The 18,790-nt window shown below is 46.0% G+C and overlaps 1 protein-coding gene and 1 long non-coding RNA gene across 11 annotated transcripts in view; one reads left to right on the forward strand and one right to left on the reverse strand.

The window, feature by feature from the left end:
- LOC120409393 overlaps positions 1–15,595 on the reverse strand; it is a 39,339-nt gene extending 23,744 nt beyond the window's left edge. The window contains exons 1-2 of one of the 3 annotated variants that reach the window (XR_005601285.1): positions 15,097–15,595; positions 767–900 (exon numbers count right to left, since the gene is read on the reverse strand). This is a non-coding gene — a long non-coding RNA (uncharacterized LOC120409393). Of the gene's footprint in view, positions 1–766; positions 901–1,192; positions 1,532–15,096 lie in introns of those variants that run through there. The other 2 variants (XR_005601284.1, XR_005601283.1) reach the window with 2 other exon arrangements.
- Positions 1–18,790, forward strand: part of LOC120409357 (sodium- and chloride-dependent betaine transporter-like) — a 77,918-nt gene that overhangs the window by 56,611 nt on the left and 2,517 nt on the right. For 7 of the 8 annotated variants that reach the window (XR_005601273.1, XM_039547322.1, XM_039547326.1 and 4 more), the window contains 2 exons: positions 803–903; positions 2,290–2,460. Coding sequence is in view for 7 of the 8 variants with exons in the window: in XM_039547322.1 (XP_039403256.1) it covers positions 803–903; positions 2,290–2,460 (272 nt within the window). In the remaining variant the exon portion in view is untranslated. The remainder of the gene's footprint in view (positions 1–802; positions 904–2,289; positions 2,461–18,790) is intronic. The other variant, XM_039547369.1, reaches the window with a different exon arrangement.

Raw genomic sequence — 18,790 nt, forward strand, 5'->3', positions numbered from 1 at the left:
TGATTTCCAAGTTTTCAGATTTTAAACAAAAAAGGTCAAAATTTTCTATGGAAAGTTGACACTTCATGGAAAATTTTGCTTTGTCAAAAACCCAATTTGCCTTAAAAAAACCATTTAGAGGGAAAATATTGGACCAGACCTAGATACCATCTAGGACAATTAAGCTGAAAGCTCCAGGTGTATCCGTCTGGTTACTAGGGCTGAATATTCTTCAGAGAGCCCCTCCACCCACAGCCACACAGTTAATGTAACAGAACTGTCTCTTGTTGACCTACGGGGCACATTACAAAGCCTATGTATACCCACAGGTTTATGCGGGGGGGGGGGCGGTCAGCTAGGTTAGGGAGTTCTTTTAGGCCCAAATTGTTAAGAGTGGATGCCTAAAGTGAGACACCTAGCCATAGGGGGCATTTCAGAAAAATTCAGGTGGGCAAAATTTGCTTTCATGATGACCACATCTCAAGGCGGGGGGGGAGAGAAGGGGAGAGCAAAAAGTGGAAGACATAATGGAGCATGGGTGAGGGTGAAAACCAAGGTCTAGCAAGGGACAACTGCCCCTCTTGCCCCATAGCAAATAATGCCCCTGCACCTATCTCCGTATTTAGGCATCTAAATAAGCAGCCTAAATTCCAGAAATTCTGAGCACCTAGAGGACCAAATACATCCCTGCTGTATGGAATTAGAGCTTTCATTTTAGTAAAGCATAACTGAACCTGGACTTGGCATGAGTAATTTCTGAAGAACAAAAATTCTCACCCCCCCTTACCTCTCTTTTTCTCTGTCCCTTCCTCTGGTGGTCAAGGTGCAGACCGTTTCTATGACAACATCGAGGACATGATTGGTTATCGGCCATGGCCACTGGTTAAGATGTGCTGGCAGGTTGTCACCCCTGGTGTTTGCCTGGTAGGTACAAACTATGGTGAGGCATGTTTGTACAGGGATCCTAGAATCTTAGTGAAGAAGAGAATTTGAGAGGGGCACTAGTGTTTCACAGAATTGCTGTGGAGGAGCAGTAGCTTCTCGGTAGTTGAAACTGGAATCAATTTCCATTGTAAAGCTTTGTCTTAGGTCTGGAAATTTCATTTAGCCTGAAAATTGGCATATTTATTCTGCAGTCAAAGGAGAATGTATCTGCAAAGCCTGAAGGGAATTGATCAAATCATTTTTGAATTTCAGCCCATTAAAGAATTACCTTGTTCTGAAATGTTCTCTTCTGTCTACATTTCTGTGACTCCCACTAGTTCAAAAACATCTTGTTCCTGCCCGTTGCTTTCCGTAAAGTCAAGTCACCTTGAAAATGCACCCACCGACTATGTTTGAAGAAAACAGTTTATAATTAAGGAAAGATATTAACTATTTTTGTCTCGTGCCCAGTTCCGTTTCCATTGATTTCAGCAGATGGTATGGGCCTAATCCTGCTCCCGTGAACGTCATGACATTTGTTTGCCATTGACCTCAATGGAATCAGGATCAAGCACTATGGCCAAAATCTTCAACAGCTTGGATAGGCACAAATAGCTTTTGGAGCTGCCACCTGAGGGCTCCAATGGGAGTTGAAAACAATCAGGGAGTTTTCAGAGCTGCTGCTTGGTCATGCATGAGTTGCTGAGAGCTCAGTGGTTTGAGTGCTCTATAGGGCTGGGTGCTGGATGAGAGCTCATCTTTCAATGAGTATTTTCAGAGAGGGCCTTGGGTGCCCCAGGGCTGTTCTCAGAGCTGAAAAGTCAGTCCTGTCAGAGGCATGACTAAGCCAGGAGTCACCAGAGAAGGTGCCCAAACTGCAGCCCCTGATTGGCTGCTCCAGAGTTTCCGCACCCTGACTACAGAGAGCTTACAGATAAGGACCTTCCTCCTACACATACATTGGAGAGAGAGGGAATTTCCTGGAGATTTAGAGGATCCATGTTGGAGAGGGCAAGGCGAGGTAAGGATTTGGGTAGGGGCTGGAAAGCTGGGGGGATAGGAGGTAGAAGAGCACTGAGACTCACATCCCAAAGGTTCAGGGGAGGGGAGGGGTTGGTGAATGGAAAACAGCACATGGGGGAGGGAAAATTCCAAAACCAAAAAATGTTTCAAAACTCAGTTAAGGCTGGTAAGTAACAGCAGTGTACATACCCATCACAATATTTCCAACTCCCAAACACTTAGGACCAAGGATATAACTAGGTAAGGAGATCACAAATCTTCTACTGCTTATACATCCCTTGTCAGGAACCGTCTCTCACCACCTGTTTTTGACTCACCATTTACCCACCTGCTATTCTGACTTTTATGTTCTTCATTCCTCAGGCGACCTTCCTATTTTCACTGATCAAGTACACCCCCCTCAAATACAACAACTGGTACGTGTACCCTCTGTGGGGCTACGCTCTGGGCTGGTTGATGGCTCTCTCTTCCATGATCTGCATTCCACTCTACGTCATTTTCATCCTGCTGAAAACCAGGGGATCACTAAAGAAGGTAAAAGAAGGTCTAGAACTTCTAGGTCACAGATTCAAATCCAGCCCAGGTCATCAGTGACTAAAGACTGTGTGAGTGCGTCCCATTGGCTTGTGTGAAATGAATAGATGGTCTCCATCCAGTACAATAGAACCTCAGAGTTATGAACCCTTGGGAATGGAGGTTCTTTGTAACTCTGAGACGTTCATAACTCTGAACAAAACATTATAGTGGTTCTTTCAAAAGATTAGAATTGAACATTGACTTAATACAGCTTTGAAAGTTTGCTATGCAGAAGAAGAATGCTGCTTTACCTTTATTTTTTTAGTAGTTTACATTTAGCACAAAACTGCACTGTATTTGGGTTTTGGTTTTTTTTGTCTCTGCTGCTGCCTGGTTGCATACTTCCTGTTCCAAATGAGGTGTGTGGTTGACTGGTCAGTTCATAACTCTGACGTCCGTAACGCTGAGGTTCTACTGTACTAGAACAAAACCATCTCGGCAACTGGTCCTAATTGAACCTCTTGTTGAGAGGCTTAGAAGAGAGGCCACAGAGGAATAGAGGTGTGGGGAATAAAGTACCCTCCTGCTCCCAGAGGTGGTCACTGTGGATCACATTTGAGACACATGAGTGGGACAGTGGGGATGAAGATAGTCCTTATGCTGCCCGTTCTGTCCTTGATCTATGGCACTGTCAGTACAGCAGTTTTCACGATTGTGAATATCATTCAAACAATTCAATGCGTAGCATTTCTTTAAAGGGATAGACATAGAGGAGGGCCTGGTTCACTGAGGCCTGGCACCATGTTCGTTGGTTACATCTGTGTAAAGTGGGCAAGCGACCAGGGGCTGCTAACAGGGAGTTTCGCAAGGGAGTTCTCCAGGTGAAAGAGGAGCAAATACAGCACCCTTGGGGTAAGTGACTGTCTGTAGTGTGTGTTTGTTTGTGTTTGGGGGTTACTCGCTGTGTGCAGAGCTTGTGTTTGTCCATCTGTTTGTTTGAAGGACCGTGTGCTGTGGCTGGCAGTGGGAAGCTGTGAGCTTCAAAGGAAGGTTTGAAAGCTAGAAGACTCTGTTAATTGGCTGAGCCTTAGACAGTGGGTGGGGCTAACAAGCAGGCCAGGGCTTCATAAAGCAGTGCGCAAGCAACCAGGGGTTGCTAACAGGGAGTTTCGCAAGGGAGTTTGGAAGGGGAGTGGGAAGGGGGCAAGGGCCCCTTGCTGTTTTTCTTAAAACTATAACCTAAACTACATTCAAAACTTCTTGATTTTAAACAAAACCCTTTAATTAACTAGGAGACCATGCAGGCAGAAGCCCAGCAGCAGAGTGGGGGCTATCCAGTTTATTGCGCTGAGTGCAGCATGTATGATTACATGCCCTGTGAGCAGGTGGCATATATGTGCATTTGGTGCAAGGAGCTCCTGGCCCTCAGAGACCGTGTGTAGGCTTTGGAGGCCAGGGTGGCAGAACTGGAGGAGCTAAGGGAGGCAGAGAGGTATGTTGACGAGGCTTTCTGGGACACTGTAGAATTGTTCCACCTCCGGTCAGACAGCCCCTGTGCTGTTGAGGAGGATGAAAGGTCCAGGGAAGCAGAGCAGTGAACGGGAGCAGAGGGAAACCTTCCCATACTTGGGACCCTCCTTCCAAATGATGTTGGGGTCTCCTCTCACTCCGAGGTTATCCCTCCGGGGGAGGGAACTCCAGTCACTAGGAAAAGGTAGGTGTTAGTAGTGGGAGATTCGATCATTAGAAACATAGATAGCTGGGTTTCATGGATTGTGTTCCCTTTTATCCGATGACAACTTAATTTATGTAAGAGCCTGCCTGGTGCGAAGGTTGCGGATCTCTTGAGGCACTTGGATAGACTTACGTGTAGTGCTGGGGAGGAGCCAGTGGTCGTGGTACATATAGGTACCAATGACATAGGGAAGGGTAGGAGAGACGTCCTGGAGGCCAAATTTAGGCTGCTAGGGAAGAGACTGAATCCAGGACCTCTATGGTGGCATTCTCAGAAATGCTCCCAGATCCATGTGCAGAGCCAGGTAGGTAGGCAGAGCTTCAGAGTCTCAATGCATGGATGAGATGATGGTGTAGAGAGGAGGGGTTTAGATTCATTAGGAACTAGGGAAACTTTTGGGATAGGGGAAGCCTATACAGGAAGGATGGGCTCCACCTAAACCAAAGTGGAACCAGACTGCTGGCACTTAACATTAAAAAGGCTGTAGAGCAGTTTTAAACTAGGAGATGGGGGAAAGCCAACTGCTGCAGAGGAGCATGTGGATTGGACAGAGACTTCTCTTAGAGGAGAATCTGATGATAGAGATTCTCTGAGTTATAGTCAGGAGCGGAAGATGGAAGAGGATAACGTAAGGGCCAGATCAGATGAGAAACATTCACATAAAAAAGATTCTGACACATCAGAAAAGGGCAGACAAATAAAGAGTGACAAGTTTTTAAAATGCTTGTACACAAATGCTAGAAGTCTAAATAATAAGATGGGTGAACTAGAGTGCCTTGTGATAAAGGAGGATATTGCTATAATAGGCATCACAGAAACCTGGTGGACTGAGGACAATCAATGGGACACAATCATTCCGAGGTACAAAATATATTGGAAGGACAGAACAGGTCATGGGGGGGGGGGGCGGGGGAGTGGCACTATATGTGAAAATAATGGAGAATCAAATGAAGTAAAAATCTTAAGTGAATCTACATGTTCCATAAAATCTCTATGGATAGTAATTTCATGCTCTAATAAGAATATAACATTAGGGATCTATTATCGACCACCTGACCAGTACAGTGATAGTGATGATGAAATGCTAAGGGAAATTAGAAAGGCTATCAAAATTAAGAACTCAATAGTGGGGGATTTCAATCATCCCCATATTGACTGGGAACACGTCACCTTGGGACGAAATGCCGAGACAAAAATTCTCGATACTTTAAATGACTGCTTCTTGGAGCAGCTGGTACGGGAACCCACAAGGGGAGAGGCAACTCTAGATTTAGTCATGAGTGGAGCACAGGAGCTGGTCCAAGAGGTAACTATAACAGGACCGCTTGGAAATAGTGACTCTAGTATAATAGCATTTAACATCCCTGTGGTGGGAAGAACATCTCAACGACCCAACACTGTGGCATTTAATTTCAAAAAGGGGAACTACTCACAAAATGAGGGGGTTAGTTAAACAGAAATTAAAATGTACAGTGACTAAAGTGAAATCTCTGCAAGCTGCATGGGCGCTTTTTAAAGACACCATAATAGAGGCCCAACTTAAATGTATACCCCAAATTAAGAAACACAGTAAAAGAACTAAAAAAGAGCCACCATGGCTTAATAACCATGTAAAAGAAGCAGTGAGAGATAAAAAGACTTCCTTTAAAAAGTGGAAGTCAAATCCTAGTGAGGAAAATAGAAAGGAGCATAAACACTGCCAAATTAAATGTAAAAATGTAATAAGAAAAGTCAAAGAGGAGTTTGAAGAATGGCTAGCCAAAAACTCCAAAAGTAATAACAAAATGTTTTTTAAGTACATCAGAATCAGGAAGCCTGCTAAACAACCAGTGGGGCCCCTCGATGATCGAGATACAAAAGGAGCGCTTAAAGATGATAAAGTCATTGCGGAGAAACTAAATGGATTCTTTGCTTCAGTCTTCACGGCTGAGGATGTTAGGAGATTCCCAAACCTGAGCCGGCTTTTGTAGGTGACAAATCTGAGGAACTGTCACACATTGAAGTGTCACTAGAGAAAGTTTTGGAATTAATTGATAAATTTAACATTAACAAGTCACCGGGACTGGATGGCAGTCATCCAAGAGTTCTGAAAGAACTCAAATGTGAAGTTGCGGAACTATTAACTAGGGTTTGTAACCTGTCCTTTAAATCGGCCTCTGTACCCAATGACTGGAAGATAGCTAATATAATCCCAATATTTAAAAAGGGCTCTAGAGGTGATCCCGGCAATTACAGACCAGTAAGTCTAACGTCAGTACTGGGCAAATTAGTCGAAACAATAGTAAAGAATAAAATTGTCAGACACCTAGAAGAACATAAATTGTTGGGCAAAAGTCAACATGGTTTCTGTAAAGGGAAATCGTGTCTAATCTATTAGAGTTCTTTGAAGGGGTCAACAAACATGTGGACAAGGGGGATCTGGTGGACATAGTGTACTTAGATTTCCAGAAAGCCTTTGACAAGGTCCCTCACCAAAGGCTCTTACGTAAATTAAGTTGTCATGGGATAAAAGGGAAGGTCCTTTCATGGATTGAGAACTGGTTAAAAGACAAGGAACAAAAGGTAAATTAATGGTAAATTCTCAGAATGGAGAGGGGTAACTAGTGGTGTTCCCCAAGGGTCAGTCCTAGGACCAATCCTATTCAACTTATTATATAAATGATCTGGAGAAAGGGGTAAACAGTGAGGTGGCAAAGTTTGCAGATGATACTAAACTGCTCAAGATAGTTAAGACCAAAGCAGACTGTGACGAACTTCAAAAAGATCTCACAAAACTAAGTGATTGGGCAACAAAATGGCAAATGAAATTTAATGTGAATAAATGTAAAGTAATTCACATTGGAAAAAATAACCCCAACTATACATACAATATGATGGGGGCTAATTTAGCTACAACAAATCAGAAAAAAGATCTTGGAGTCATTGTGGATAGTTCTCTGAAGATGTCCACGCAGTGTGCAGAAGCGGTCAAAAAAGCAAACAGGATATTAGGAATCATTAAAAAGGGGATAGAGAATAAGAAGTAGAATATATTATTGCCCATATATAAATTCATGGTACGCCCACATCTTGAATACTGCGTACAGATGTGGTCTCCTCATCTCAAAAAAGATATACTAGAAAAGGTTCAGAGAAGGGCAACTAAAATGATTAGGGGTTTGGAGAGGGTCCCATATGAGGAGAGATTAAAGAGGCTAGGACTCTTCAGCTTGGAAAAGAGGAGACTAAGGGAGATATGATAGAGGTATATAAAATCATGAGTGATGTGGAGAAAGTGGATTAGGAAAAGTTATTTACTTATTCCCATAATACAAGAACTAGGGGTCACCAAATGAAATTAATAGGCAGCAGGTTTAAAACAAATAAAAGGAAGTTCATGCAGCGCACAGTCAACTTGTGGAACTCCTTACCTGAGGAGGTTGTGAAGGCTAGGACTATAACAGCGTTTAAAAAAGAGAACTGGATACATTCATGGAGGTTAAGTCCATTAATGGCTATTAGCCAGGATGGGTAAGGAATGGTGTCCCTAGCCTCTGTTTGTCAGAGGGTGGAGATGGATGGCAGGAGAGAGATCACTTGATCATTACCTGTTAGGTTCACTCCCTCTGGGGCACCTGGCATTGGCCACTGTCGGTAGACAGGATACTGGGCTAGATGGACCTTTGGTCTGACCCAGTATGGCCGTTCTTATGTTCTTAAGTTAGAATGGAAGCAATTTGTACTAGTATAAAATGATGACCCGAGATTCAGGGAAATGGAGAGTCTGGCCCAAACTGTTTGGAACTGCTTCAAAAAGAATATAGTGAATCAATGGTGTGACCAAGTAGAAATGTCTCCTATCATCTACCTTTCCTCTATAGGCACGTGACCATATCTGTCAGTTCTTTCCAATGCATCCCTTTTCCTGTCAGCCCTTTGATTCTCTAGCTGAGTGTTGTGATGTGATGAGAATGGAAGGAGCTGTGTAAGAGAAGACTCTCTTGCCAATATCATTTGAGACCATGAAAGGATAGGGAAGAGGCCAGTGTAGATGAACGGAGGGATTTGGAAGGAGTGCAGAGAAAAACCAGACTGGTGCATTTGGCTGGAACAAATCCATGGAGAGTTTTAAAAAGAAAGAGGAACATTTTGGACTGGATGCTGGAGAAAATGGGGAAGCAGCAGGGTCATTTGAAGCTGTGGCTGAAGGTGAAGTATTGATGTTTTGTGGGACAAAGGTACTTTCATTTAGTGGCTGCCAGTTTATAGGAGCCCAAATCCTGAAGCCCTTACTCAGGCAAAACTCCCAGTGACTTCATTGGAAGATATGCCTGTATAAGGAGTTATGGGTCCATGGTCAATGGGTGATACACAAAACAGTGGTCAGGATCGTCTCCTCACAGGATGGGGCTCAGAGGAGGACATCTCAATGAGGACCTCCTCCTTGGCTAAGTCCTCCCCTGATCATTCCGTCTGGGTGGCCTGGCATTTGCCTACTGCAGAATGACCTGCAGTGGCTGTCGCTACACTGGGAAGGTGCTCGTGAATTTGATCAGCTCCCAGGTGACCAACAAGCACCTCGGCCTTCCTGGAGCGGGCCAGATCTGCAGTTCTATGTGCAACCGATATGCCTGACTATGATGATGCAAGGCAACCGTAATGCTGACTTAACTGGCTAGTGGAGGATTCCCCCAATGTGGCACAGAGCTGTCATAGCAGCATCTATCTCTACCCCTCCCACTCGCTGGTGCAGAGAGTGTTAATGGAAAAGGGAGTTTGACTGAGGCAATGCTATACTCCGTCAATGCCTGGCTCCCAGAAAGGCCTCCTGAGGACACAGGCTTCTGGGCTTAATTTCCACTGGAGATCAGCTGCCCCCAGGATCAGGGGGAGTGAAGGTGCATAGAGCACCCTCCTGAGTTGTGCCAAGTGCAAGTCCTGGATCAGACAGTGGCTCTTTACCTATGATCTCCCCCTTACTCCTTACCAGTGTCTCCCCTGGCCAGGGCTGCCCCAGATAACTCTACACAAGGTGTATTACCTAACCCTGCCCTGGGCTAAGCAATCTCACCAGGGTCAGTACGGGCAGGACATATGACTTTCTCCCAGTCTATACAAAGCTGCCTTTCCCCTGCCCAGTCCTCTCTTCTTCCATCACAGGGATCCTGAACCTGTGGAGAGCCTTATGCAAGGTTCTAAGATGTCTCTGTGTGTGTGTGTGTGTGTGGTGGGGGGAATGGGGCCATGGAGGTGGCCACTCCCTATTCCAAAATCCACACACCCTGGGTTACTTCCTTGTGAAGACCTGGGGAAGCACAATCTCTCCCCGTTTGTCCCAGTTTGAGTGACAGCTCAGGCTGATGGAAATGGAAATGAATTGGGGAGGGTGGAATGTAACTCTGGGGAGCTGGGGGGAGTTATTCAAATCTCGCTCCATGAGATGAGTGGAGAGGAGAACCCTGCAGTACTATTGCATCAGGGAAAAAACTGGGCTCACAACGTCCTTTCCAGCTCAGTCACCTCAGGGAAGGTGAATCCGTGCCCATGAGTCTCTTATTTCCTGGCTAGGAACTCTAACTTAATTAGAAGTGACAGGCTGTGTGGCAGTGCTGATTACTGCCCACCTCAGGTGCCTAATGAGTTACAAGGCAAAGCCCCATTCAGAGGAGAGTGGGAGAAAAGCCTTGAGCGAATGGGGAAGGGAGGAAGGCAGAGAAGACAGTCGAGGAATGCAGCCTCCTGGATTGGAAACAGCACTGGGAGTCAGGAGACCTCCCTTCTAGTATTGACTAAATCTGTGCTCTTAGGCAAGTGACTTGGCTTTACTGGCCCTCTCTGCACAGGGGAAAGGGTGCTTTTATCAGCTGGACCAGCTTTATGCAGTTGAAAAGGCCCTTAACACCTGGGTCTGGTCTACACTGATTTTGCAGCAGTATTGCTATTTTGGCTAGGATTGTTGTTTTTAATTGGATTGGTTATACTGGTACAACCCTTAATGTGGATGCAGTTATATTGGTATAAAGGTGCCTTTTGTGGGCATACCTTAATCCTCTTCCCACACTGGAATAAGATAGACTGGTATAAGCACTTTTATACTAGTGGAACTGTTCTTAGCTTTTAGCTGTAGAATCTCCTGAGCCTAGTTGGGCATGAGGCAACTCATTTTCCCCACTGCTGTCTGTCCAGAGCAAGATGTTTGTAGTCTCCATGATGGCAACATCATTTTCAGTCATCCTGCAATAAGTCATTCATTGTCCTCCATGCCTTCTTTTCCCCCCGGAAGAATCCAATTTAAGACATACCTTGTGCTTATGCCACGGGGTTACCTGATGGTATGGCCAAACCACCGTAGCAGTCTCTGTCTGATCACAAAGGTCCTGGTGGATTCTCCATCATTGACAATTTTTAATTCAAGATTGGATGTTTTTCTAAAATATAAGTTCTATGGCCTGTGTTATACGGGAAGTCAGATTAGATGATTACAATAGTCTCTTCTGCCCTTGGCATCTATGAATCACTGAGTCCTCAGTCTGCTGACCCATGTGATGCAACACTTCCACATTGATTACATGATCTTTCTAGTGAGTTCCTTAAATTCTTTTTAAGCAATGCTTGTGGAGTGCTTTCAGCATAGTCTTGTGTACTTCTGCCATCTGCCATGTTCCTGGGCGCACAATAGAACTGTACAATCTCATTTTTGTGTGTAGATGTGTCTTACTCTTCCAGATGTTTGACACATGGGAAAATGATCCACTGGCTTTGCCGATTCTTGCCTTCACATCTTTAGTGAGATGGCCATTAGCAGATATTGTACTTCCAAAATAGATTAAGTCATTAACTCTTTTGTACTCTTCTCCATCCATCACACATCTGCCCGTGTTGATAGCATTCTCTCCTATCTCCATGATTTTGGTCTTCGGTATACAGATACAAAGTCCCACTTTGGCTGCTTCTGCTTTTAGTTTCATAAAGAGTCCTTTCATTCCATCCCGGTTGGTATTGTCGGAGAAAAACTCAGTTCTCGCTTTTTCGTTTGGGTGCAGCAAAATCAAATACTTTATTATTTCTCCAGTAATTACAATGGAGGGAGAGAGTGCCATAAGACACAGAGTCGCCCCAGTCCTGGACAGGTCTCTCAACTGGTAAACAATTACAGCAAGCCTTTATACTTTTGTTACAGACAATAACTAGCAATAATACAGACAATAGAGAGCAACAACTACATTTTGTTTATACATAAGCCATTCTGCTATCTTGTTTGTCTCACTCCTAAGAAAAAGCAAGCCTGCATATTTGGTTATCAGTTACAAGGTCGTAATAACTTTGTACACAGTTCTTTCCCTATGTCTCACTGTAACGGGTCGGACTCACCCCTGCGGCACCTCCTGCTGGTGACTCCGGGAATTAGCTCTGTTCCAGCGTTCGGAGCACCCTCTGCAGGCTGGTGATCCACCTGTCTTCTGACCCCATGTCCCTCCCTGGACCCGGTGCCCTTTTACATGGGGTGCTGCCCCCTGGCAGTAACCCCTATCTCTTAGGGTCTCCCCTCCTCAGGGAACCCTCACCCTCTATCCCCACCTTGCCTCAGTATTGGCTACTGACAGTCATTGTCTAGCCCCACACTCTAGGGCAGACTACAGTATCAGCCTACTCATCACAGGCAAAGGGGTTTGGACCTGCTGCCTTGGCCTACCCCTGGGCTGCCCTCTGCAACCCCCAGTACCTGTTGGCCCTCTGCTAGGCTGCAGCCTGGGGCTTTCTAGGCTGGAGCTTCCCCAGCTCCTCAGCCTTCCCCAGCCCTGCTTCACTCAGGTATCCAGTCTCAAGCTCCTAAGCAGCCAGGCCCATCTCTCTCTATAGCCCGAGAGAGACTGTCTGGCTTCTGGCTTCCCTGCCTTCTTATAAGGCCCTGTTGCTCTGTTTGGGGCGTGGCCCCCAGCTGCAGCCACTTCCCCAATCAGCCCAGCCTTTAGAGCCACAGCTCTCAAGCCCTGCCAGGCCACTTTTAAACCCCTCAGGCAGGAGCAGGGGATCCACCCTGCTACACTCCCCCACCTCAAGAACCCCTCCACCGGGGGGCAGGTGGGGTGCTCTACCAGCCCAGCTTTCTCCTCAGCTGGGCCCGCAGAGAATCCCTTTCTTGCCGCAGGCTCTCCAGTGTTTGGAGCAGCCTGCTTCCTTCCTCCAGGGTTTGGGTTCCCATGGTAGCCTTTTCAGCTCCTCCATGGGATCCCCAGTTTGTCTGGGGCCTCTCTGCCCCTGCCAGGCCCCTCTTTTGGGTCTTGGCCGTCACAACCCCCTCCTTTGGGGCAATCTTGGACCTGGCCTGGTCCTCCGGCCACCCATAACTTCTCTGGGGACTAGGCTTCTTGTGCCCCTTGTGGCAGAAGCAGCACCTCCAGTGCCTATCCCTGACCACCTCAGGGCTAGTCTGGGCCCTGTGAGTCCCCTGAGGACATTCCCTCTTCTGCTGCAGGCTCTCCAGTGTTTGGAGCAGCCTGCTTGCTTCCTCAATTGTTTGGGTCCCCACTGTAGACCTCCCTAGTCCTACGTGGGTCCCCACTTCCATTTGGGTCTCCACCTCGGCCCTCCCGGCCCTTATGTGGGTTCCCTGATTTAGGTGGGGCCTCTCTGCCCCAGCCCCCTTCTCTCTAGGGGCCTCAGTCCGGACTACCCCTTCCTGGCGGCTAGTCCCAGACCGAGCCTTGGTTTCAGGCACTCCCCCTTTCTGCCTCAGGGGGCAATGTCTCTTTAGGTGGCCCTTGGTGTGGCAGTGGAAGCACCCTTGGCACCTTCCCCCTGCCACGGCCCTAGTCTTACTTGTTTGGGCCCTAGCCCTTCCTTCTGGGCTGGCCCGGGCCTTGGGAGCTCCATGAGGGCACTCCCTCTTCAGGTGTCCCTGCTCCCCACAAGCCCAACAAGTTTGGAGGCCCCCTGTTAACTTCACAGGGGGCACTCGAGTCTTGTCTGGGTGAGGCCTCTCTGCCCCAACCCAGTAGGGGCACACCCTTCACAGGTGTCCCCGTCGCTCACAGGCGAAACAGTCTTTAGGCCTCGGCGCTGACCTCTGTTGAGGTCCATGTGCCCGCCCCAGCAGCAGCTGAAGCAGCCGTGCTTGCTGCTCGGCGAGCCGGGCCACACAGGCTCTCCAGTAATAGTCTCTGTTCTTCATTTTCTCCACCGTCTCAAAGTCCAGGCAATAGTCCCATAGTCCTTGCCCTGGCCCCTTGTATCAGGGGCGGACCGCTATGCCCGCATTCTCCACCACGTGTAATGGGTCGGACTCACCCCTGCGGCGCCTCCTGCTGGTGACTCCGGGAATTAGCTCTGTTCCAGCGTTCGGAGCACCCTCTGCAGGCTGGTTATCCACCTGTCTTCTGGCCCCGTGTCCCTCCCTGGACCCGGTGCCCTTTTACATGGGGTGCTGCCCCCTGGCAGTAACCCCTATCTCTTAGGGTCTCCCCTCCTCAGGGAACCCTCACCCTCTATCCCCACCTTGCCTCAGTATTGGCTACTGACAGTCATTGTCTAGCCCCACACTCTAGGGCAGACTACAGTATCAGCCTACTCATCACAGGCAAAGGGGTTTGGACCTGCTGCCTTGGCCTACCCCTGGGCTGCCCTCTGCAACCCCCAGTACCTGTTGGCCCTCTGCTAGGCTGCAGCCTGGGGCTTTCTAGGCTGGAGCTTCCCCAGCTCCTCAGCCTTCCCCAGCCCTGCTTCACTCAGGTATCCAGTCTCAAGCGCCTAAGCAGCCAGGCCCATCTCTCTCTATAGCCCGAGAGAGACTGTCTGGCTTCTGGCTTCCCTGCCTTCTTATAAGGCCCTGTTGCTCTGTTTGGGGCGTGGCCCCCAGCTGCAGCCACTTCCCCAATCAGCCCAGCCTTTAGAGCCACAGCTCTCAAGCCCTGCCAGGCCACTTTTAAACCCCTCAGGCAGGAGCAGGGGATCCACCCGGCTACACTCACACTATCCTTGCTTCTACAAATCTCACGTCATTAGGGTCACAGCTAGCCTAACTCTTGCTAACTGTCTGACATGCATTAAAATTCCCTTCAAATCCTTGTTAATTCTTTCCCTGCTTCCACAGTATCCAGCATGACTATGTTGTCTGCAAAATCTTAGTCTTGCAGCCTATTTCTTGCCTAAACAATACCAGTGTTCTCGTCAGTAGCTGTCAATCTTATCATCACAAAGTCTGTGACAATATAGAAGACAAATGAAGAAAATATGCAACCTTGCCTTATGCCAGTAACACTCTTAAACCATTCTGTGACTCTACTTTTGGTCCTGATGCAACCTCGCCATACAAAGCTTTTATCAAATTAACAGTCTTTGCTGGAACTTCATAGTGTCTCAAGATCTTCCAGAGGGCATCTCTGTGCATGCTATCAAATACTTCAATAAAATCAAGGATGTTAAAACTATATTCTTCAGGTATTCTAAGCCTTTCTCAGGGCTAGTCTACACTTACCGGCCAGGTCGACGCGGTGAGTTCGACTTCTCGGAGTTCGAACTATCGCGTCTAATCTGGACGCGATAGTTCGAACTCCGGAAGCGCCGCGGTCGACTCCGGTACTCCACCACTGCAAACGGCGGTGGCGGAGTCGACCTTGGAGCCGCGGACTTCGATTCCACGGCGTCTGCACGGGTGAGTAGTTCGAACTAGGGTACTTCGAATTCAGCTACGCTATTCACGTAGCTGAACTTGCGTACCCTAGTTCGACCCCCGCCCTTAGTGTAGACCTGCCCTCAGTGAGTCTTCTCAAGCTGAAAATCTGTTCCGAACATGACCTACCAGATTGAAATCCAGCCTGTTCTTCCCTGAATACTTTATCAATAGCAGTTTTCATCCTATTCAAAATGATAATACAAGACACTTTCCCAGGTACAGCTAGGAGTATCACCCTTCTCTAGTTATCACAAATAAGCTGTTTTACCTTTTCAGGGATTTTGCAGATAACACCTCTTCTCCAATCTTTGGACAGGTGTCCCTTCTCCAGACCACTCCAACTGCCTGCACATATAATTCACCAGCACTTCCTCCCCAGCATTTAACATTTCAGCATTTGTTTTATCCTAGCCTGGTGCTTTAGCACGCTTCAGCTGGTTTATAGCCTTAGTTCCTTCCTCCGAGGTGATTACTTGTAGTGGTATAGATAAGACCACTATGTCTTCACATTTCTCAGTATGTGTTAATGGTTCTGGCTGGTTTAGCACAGCCTGGAAATGTACCATCCAATGGGCACTCTGTCCATCCTTTGTGGTTGAAATCGTACAATCTTGAGCTTTTCTACACAATTCTACAAAGGTTAGAGCATTGTGATGTCAATTGTTTAGATAGTAGAGAAAGCTTTTTAGAATCCTCTCTCCTATGTGCCTCCACGGTGTCTCTTGCTTTATTTTCCATCCATTCTCTAAGATCTCTTCTGGCTAATCTTTTACCTTCCTTGTCTCTGTCCGCACATTCTTGTTGCAGAATAGTTCTTTTACTGCTGTCTCATTCTTCTTGCTTTCTCTTCTTTAATTTTTTCCTCTATTCAGCTAGCTTCCATGTATTAGGTTGGAGCCATTCTTCTTTCTTAGATAGTCTCATCCCACATGGTAGTCCTGGATGCATCCTCACTTGCTTCTTTGAAAAACTCCCATTGTTTTTCTGGCATCCATCTGTGTCTTTAACTCTTCAAATCTATTGCTAAATTGGATCTTGAAGTGTGCCTTCATTGTTGGATCTTCTAACTTTCTAGTATCTAGTGTTGTTGGTTGGTTTTTTTTAGTTTTATTTTGATTGTCCAAAAACAAGATGGTGGTCACTTCTGATACTAGCACTCCTATACAGCCTGGTGTTCAGCTGTGATCTTCTCTAGCACCTGCTAAAGGCAACATGATCAAGCTGTTTCTGGGTGAAGCCATCATTTCATCTCCACGTCAGTTTGTCTTTCCTTGTGTGAAAATGCATAGACTGCATAGGACACAGAATTATAAAAACATTTTCCATTGTCAGTCTGTTCTAATATGCCATTTCTGCCCATAATGTGCTCAGATCCAGTATTATCATCGCCAACCTATGTATTTAGATCTCCCATAGAGATAACAATATCATATTTATTGATCTTGCCAAAGACGCTCTGCAACCTTTCAGAGAAACAATCTTTGCCTTGTTCATCACAATCATTTGTTAGGTGCATAACACTGAACAAGTGTGACTTTTGCTTGGTTTGTCATAAAGCGAGCGGTCAGTATTCTTGAATGTGCAGATACCCATTCCTTCAGTGCTGTAGTAGCTTCCTTGCTAAATTTAACCTTCCCAATGTTTATCATCTTCTCTTCAACCATGCCTTCCAATGATAATTAGATGGGTCCAGTCCACCTCATCTCAATCACTCCAAGTATACTTGGGCCAGAGATTTTCATTTCTCTGATAACTTGTGTCAGTCTGTCTGTGTTCTGAAGTGATCTACCATTCCAACTCCCAATTCTTGTCTTAGTTTTAGCGTGAAGATACCCCATTTCAGATTAACAACTTCCTTGCGGATTTGATTCTCCAGCATCAGAATATCAAATGGATTTGCTGGTTGATCAGTACTATTTTGTCTTACATCCAGCACATTATGGTTCTCCACAGTTGATATTTGTATTTGCAAATCTGTGACAGATTCATCTTGTCTCCGGGATGTTTCTGTAACATAGCATTTTTGTGAGACCAGTGGACTGCCTTTAGTTTGGCTCCTACCCTTTGACCTTCTGTCTTGGATGACCCTACCAGGAGTTCTACAGCTGCCAACATAGCTCTCAGGGTACCTGGAGCACACAAGCATATGCACCACATCAAGGTGCAGTCCCTGGGGAAACTATAGCTGTCCTCACACTGGAGGGGTGGTTATTGCATTAACAAGACCGATATAATTAAAGTGGTAAAACTTGTGTGTAGGCAAGACTTCAGCTACCTAGTCTACAACACAACCAGCTTACACAGCTGAAAGAGGTTAAACTGTCTGCTATTAATGGTAGATGAGGGCCTTTGTGACTTAACTTTCCCAGCTGTAAAATGGGAATGATACTTATCCACCTTTGGTAAGCCTTTTGAGATCTACAGCCAAAAAGTTCCTGTAGGTGCCAAATATTTTATTATGATGTGTTAGTGCTAATTTATAGTGAGCTCAAGTGACTGATTTAGTCAAGTACAGATAAGGGATTTTTGTGTTTACCTCTCACTTTATATAATGTCAGATATAACTTCCATGGACTTTTTAACTGCCTCCTTATAAAGAAGCTTCCAAGGACATGGATTGGAAATGCAGGAAGGGGTCTGTCCACCACCCCCCGCCCACACACACAAAAAAGAAAAATCCTCAATGAATATTTGTTCTGATTTTGAAACGGAGTTTCCCTGACTGTGCTTGTGCCCCTCTTTCATTCACTGCCTATGAATATTTTAAGCAATGCATGTACTGGCAGCAAAGCTCCAAGGAACAGCATGCTGTATTTAAAGTGAATATTGCAGTATATTCATGGAAAGCACATTTCTAATTGGTAATTGTGACTATTCACACCAGCAAGCTGACTCCCAGAGTTCCACTGGGCCAATCAGGAAACACAAACATTGTTACCTTATGTGTCCAGTTAAAAACAGCTCAAATTCCAAACATGGAATCACAAACAAGCTACAGGCCAAGAACTATGCCAGAAATTACTGGATGAATATTTTTGAATAAATTAGAGAAAACAACAATCTGTTGGCAGGCAATTCACAAACAGAGAGCGAGAGTGTCAAAATTAGTTATATAAATGAGTTAATTGCTCAGCCCTGTTTGTGATACAGTCTGTAATCATGTGATCAGATGAGTGGTGTGTGCTGAGCCAGACAGTCTGCGTAGAAAGACACATGTAGCTATGAATATCAATGTCTGTTAGAGAAGTGTTTTGATGCTCAATGAGTCTGAAAACCACTTCTTTGTGGTAGTCTCAGGGAGTGCAGGGTCTCAGGAGGGTATAGGGTGTGAGATGAATGCTAGAAATATGGAGGAGGGAAAATCTGTAGCTAAAAGCATCTCTCTCTGTGAGACTGCTCTGTGAGTAGGTGTGTGCAGTGGGATAATAATATTACCTAGCGTTTTCCATCCAATGATCACAAAGCATGACACAGCCTCTAATGAAAGCCTCCCAGGACCCCTGTAAGGAGGACAATATTAGTAACCCTGTTTTACAGTTGATGACATGGGTACAAAGAGCTGAAGATGCTGATTTTTCTATTGACGTGGACTGGATCTGTGACTGAGCAGCACTTCTTTATTATCAGCCCTCTGAATCGGATGAGTTCAGAGGAGCCACAACTCCCATTGAAGGCAGCAGAAGCTGTGACTACTCAGCACCACAGACAAATTAAGTCACAAGGGGCTTGTCTGAGGCCACTGGAGATGTGAGGCAGAACCAGGAATAGAACCCTTGTGTACTGATTCCCACTCCTGTGCCTTAAACAGAAGACCATCCCTCCTCCCATAAAATACATCTCTAGTGCACCTTGTGATACATGTCCCAAAATGTAAACAAATAGCAACATTGTAAGCCTGGAGGTTGAATAATCATGGATGAGAACTGGCTAAAGATCAGAAAAGTAAAGTGTGTGTGTGTGTG

The sequence above is a fragment of the Mauremys reevesii genome, linkage group 1, assembly GCF_016161935.1.
Source record: "Mauremys reevesii isolate NIE-2019 linkage group 1, ASM1616193v1, whole genome shotgun sequence".
Classification (NCBI taxonomy): domain Eukaryota; kingdom Metazoa; phylum Chordata; order Testudines; family Geoemydidae; genus Mauremys; species Mauremys reevesii.